At 45.0% G+C, this 3,527-nt stretch overlaps 1 protein-coding gene across 1 annotated transcript; it reads left to right on the top strand.

Moving 5' to 3' along the window:
- Window positions 1-281: 281 nt before the first annotated feature.
- LOC308299331 (ATP synthase-coupling factor 6, mitochondrial-like) lies at window positions 282-617 on the top strand (the record flags this gene model as incomplete). Its single annotated transcript, XM_080743091.1, has 1 exon — window positions 282-617. One exon carries the CDS (start codon window positions 282-284, stop codon window positions 615-617), a length of 336 nt encoding a protein of 111 aa, XP_080599217.1.
- Between the last annotated feature and the right edge of the window lie 2,910 nt (window positions 618-3,527).

Below are 3,527 nucleotides of genomic sequence, written 5' to 3' on the forward strand. Positions count from 1 at the left end.
TTCCTCCGGAACAGCCTGATGTCAACAATCAACCCCGCATAAGGAGATTCCGAGAAATTGGCTTAAGGAAGGATGTCACTGACCATATAAGGGGTACCAAATACACCTACGCCCAAATATGTGTGTCTAAGCTCATGGCATCAGGCCGGCACAAACAAATCAGTCAGTGATGTCAGAGCACTGCCTGTATAAAGTAGCAGTACGAGAGGCCGAAATAGAACAAAAGACTAATATCGAGAAGCAATACTGCAATCTGTCTTCTGCAGTGTCATTCAATCGCAATGACCCTTATGCAACTATTCCAGCTGCCATCGCTCCTGTGTTCCGCCACGGCGGTGACCCTGCGCCGGAACATTGGCATTTCCGCTGTCCTCTTCAACCAGATCAAACACTTGGACCCGGTCCAGAGGCTCTACCTGGATAAGATCCGTGAGTACGCCAACAAGAGCAAGGCTACAGGGGGTGGTATTGTGGACGCAGACGCCTCCTACCAGCAGAAGCTGAATGACGAAACCACCAAACTGCTGAGGCAATTCGGGCTCTATGGTAAAGGAGACCCCACCAAGTTCCCTGAATTCAAATTCCCCGAACCCATGTTGGAGGAGCTAACCAAGTGAATGTGCGGGACACAAGTCACACGATGTGAAGGCCTGGTAAAATCTAATTATACGTCAGAAATAGAACAGCACGAGACAAGGGAACAGAACAGAGAACGGAGAGAATATAAGAAACAACAACAATCAACATGCATCGTCAGCCCTCACCACAGGAGACCACCCCGACTTCTCACAGAATGACAGTAGATGCCGAGATGGGACAGAGATACTGTGGCTGGCCCCAACTGCAAATCCCATCACTGCAGAGGGGTCCCGTGGCTTTGACGCAGAACTTCCCAGAACTATCACCACTACCCCAAAGGGCCCCACGGCGGAGCCGGAACTGGGGGACACGAGGCGACCCAAAGCACACCACCCCACAGATCCTAGTTACCACAGGGGGGCGTGCCAAATATCGATGTATTGCACTTTGATGGTTTATTAGTATTCTCAGTATTATTTATAACATTTTGGTGTTAGACAGTTATGGTTGACAGGTACTGCAACACTTTGGGTGCATAGAACAATGTGTCCATTTATTGCACTGCACTCACACTGACAACACAACACACACCTCTTTGTTATTGCCACCCTGAAACCCTCACCCTATCCTCTTAAAGAGCCCATTGTCAATTATGCCCAAAGAGATTCACTACAATACAGTAATTTCAGACATGCAGGATCTATTCATCTTCATCGTCATCACCTTCAATGTCTAACCTAATAGTGTTGACACAGTCTCCACCAGAGTTAAGGGCAGGTTATTTGAGCAGCTGCACTGTCCCTTGTAACCTGCTTTGCAGCCACATTTGATGAGCTGAAGCACTGCCTTTGGAGCAGGGAGGGCAAGACACCTGACTGGAACATATCCTCCACTCTCTGAATTCCATCTATTTCTTCAATTGGTGGTTAATGGCTTTGTCATCATTATCAGGCTTCAAGTAGGTGTTGACCCATATCTTTTTGGAGATTCCAACAGATGTTCTTCCCCAGTCAGCACCAGAGAAATTTTGTAGGTCAAGGAACCCTTGACATTTGTGACATCCAATAAGGGAGGCAAGGACTTGATGCGGAATCAGGCCTCTTCGTGTGTGTGCTCTTCCTCAAAATCATGTCCCTTGATGAAGGTATCGTAATTATGATGCCTACTTTGTCATACCTGACAAATTGCCCTGAGTTTCCATCAATCGAAGAAAATAGATGGAATTCAGAGAGTGGAGGGTAGGTTCCAGTCAGGTGTCTTGCCTTTCCTGATTTAAGTATTTATTAGAAGTTTTGCATAGGAAAAGTAGTTTCATGACAGTACAGTTCACTGATAGAAGGTCAACTAAAAGGAAACTCGGGTACGGCAAGGCTTATTTCCATTGAGATCCTTCTCTTTAACTCATATAAATATAAGCAGTACTTGAGCTCATCAAATGTGGCTGCAAAGCAGGTTGCAAGGAATGGTGCAGCTTCTCAAACAATAATCTGCCTTGCACCCCTCCTTGCAAATGTCAACACTATTAGGGAGGACATGTATTGTAGTGAATCTCTTTAAGGGTATAGGTCCTGGTTTTGGGGTGACGATAACAAAGAGTGTGTGTTGTGTTGTCAGTTTGAGTGCAGTCAGTGCAATAAATGGACATGTAAGTCTGCGCACCCAAAGTAAGAAGTTGCAATTCCTTAATTATTGCATGCAATCCCTGCAGTAACACCTGTCAACCATAACTGTCCAACATTTTATAAATAATACTTAGAATACTAATAAACCATCAAAGTACAATACATACACACACAAACCCAGGAAACATAAAAACAAATGTAAAAAAAAAAAAAAAGATCAAGATTTGGCGGGCCCCCTGTAGTAACTCAAAGGACCCCCCAGGGATCCCGGACACCCCGTGGAAGACCCCCGGTAAAAGAACTTTTATGCTTCAATTATGATCTAATTTAATATTGTTCTGGAGCAGGAGCAGAGCGATTACTGAGATAGCCCAGGGGTCTGTCTGGGGGGTCTCAGGTGAGGAAAGACCCCAACCAAAAGCCAGAAGGGTTATTCTGGCTGCTTTAAGTGTACTAAATGAACTCAGGATGTTTTAAAACCTACACTTGGAATTGTAGGTATTACATTTAATGTGACTCGGTTCTACAGATAAATATTGTACTTAATACCAGTTTGGTATTAAAACGGTCTTGAAAGTCCTTAAATTGTCACTTTTAAAATGTGCAGATACCCTGTATACACGTATACTGTGTGTTGGTTTGTTTACCATCGAGTGAGAAAAAAATTACATTAAGCTAATCATCTGGGGACCCACAAAATAATTTGGGGACCCCACTTGGGGTCCTGACTCCAAGTTTAAGAACCACTAGTTTATTGCCTTACAAGCAAAAATTGATGATCTACAAGCTTGTGAATTGTCTATTTTAATTACTTTTTAAAAGTATTTTTTTTAAATAATTTCCATCCCACGATTTTGCAACCCATTTTCACCCAGTGCCAATTGCCTAAGTAATCCTGGGCTCTGCTCTTCCTCTGCCGCGCCTGGGGAGACAACCAAGCCCCCAGAACCCAGGGCTAGATTTGAAGCAACCCCGATGGTGGCCAAAGTTGGAACTGCAGCCTAAACGCGCATTTTGGCCCCGCCCCCTCCACTCCAGACAATCCTTCCTGTGAGCGGAGAGCAGCGTGACGTCATTTGTGGTCTCTAAATAGTGGCCAATTTCCCCCAGAATGCACCTGGATTAGCTACATGCTAGCACGTAGCCGTTGCTTCAAAACGCCACTGAGCACTTGCATTGAAATGATAGTGTGGGCGGGGCTCGTCCGCTCTCTATTTTATATATACTCTATGGAGACAACGGACTGACCTCATGCTTCCTTCAATGCATGAGTAGTCCAAGTTGTTTCTTTTCACCTGACAGGGGGGATTTCCCCGGGATGGACAT

The sequence above is a fragment of the Nannobrachium achirus genome (assembly GCF_963921795.1).
Source record: "Nannobrachium achirus genome assembly, chromosome: 15".
NCBI classification, from domain to species: Eukaryota; Metazoa; Chordata; class Actinopteri; order Myctophiformes; family Myctophidae; genus Nannobrachium; species Nannobrachium achirus.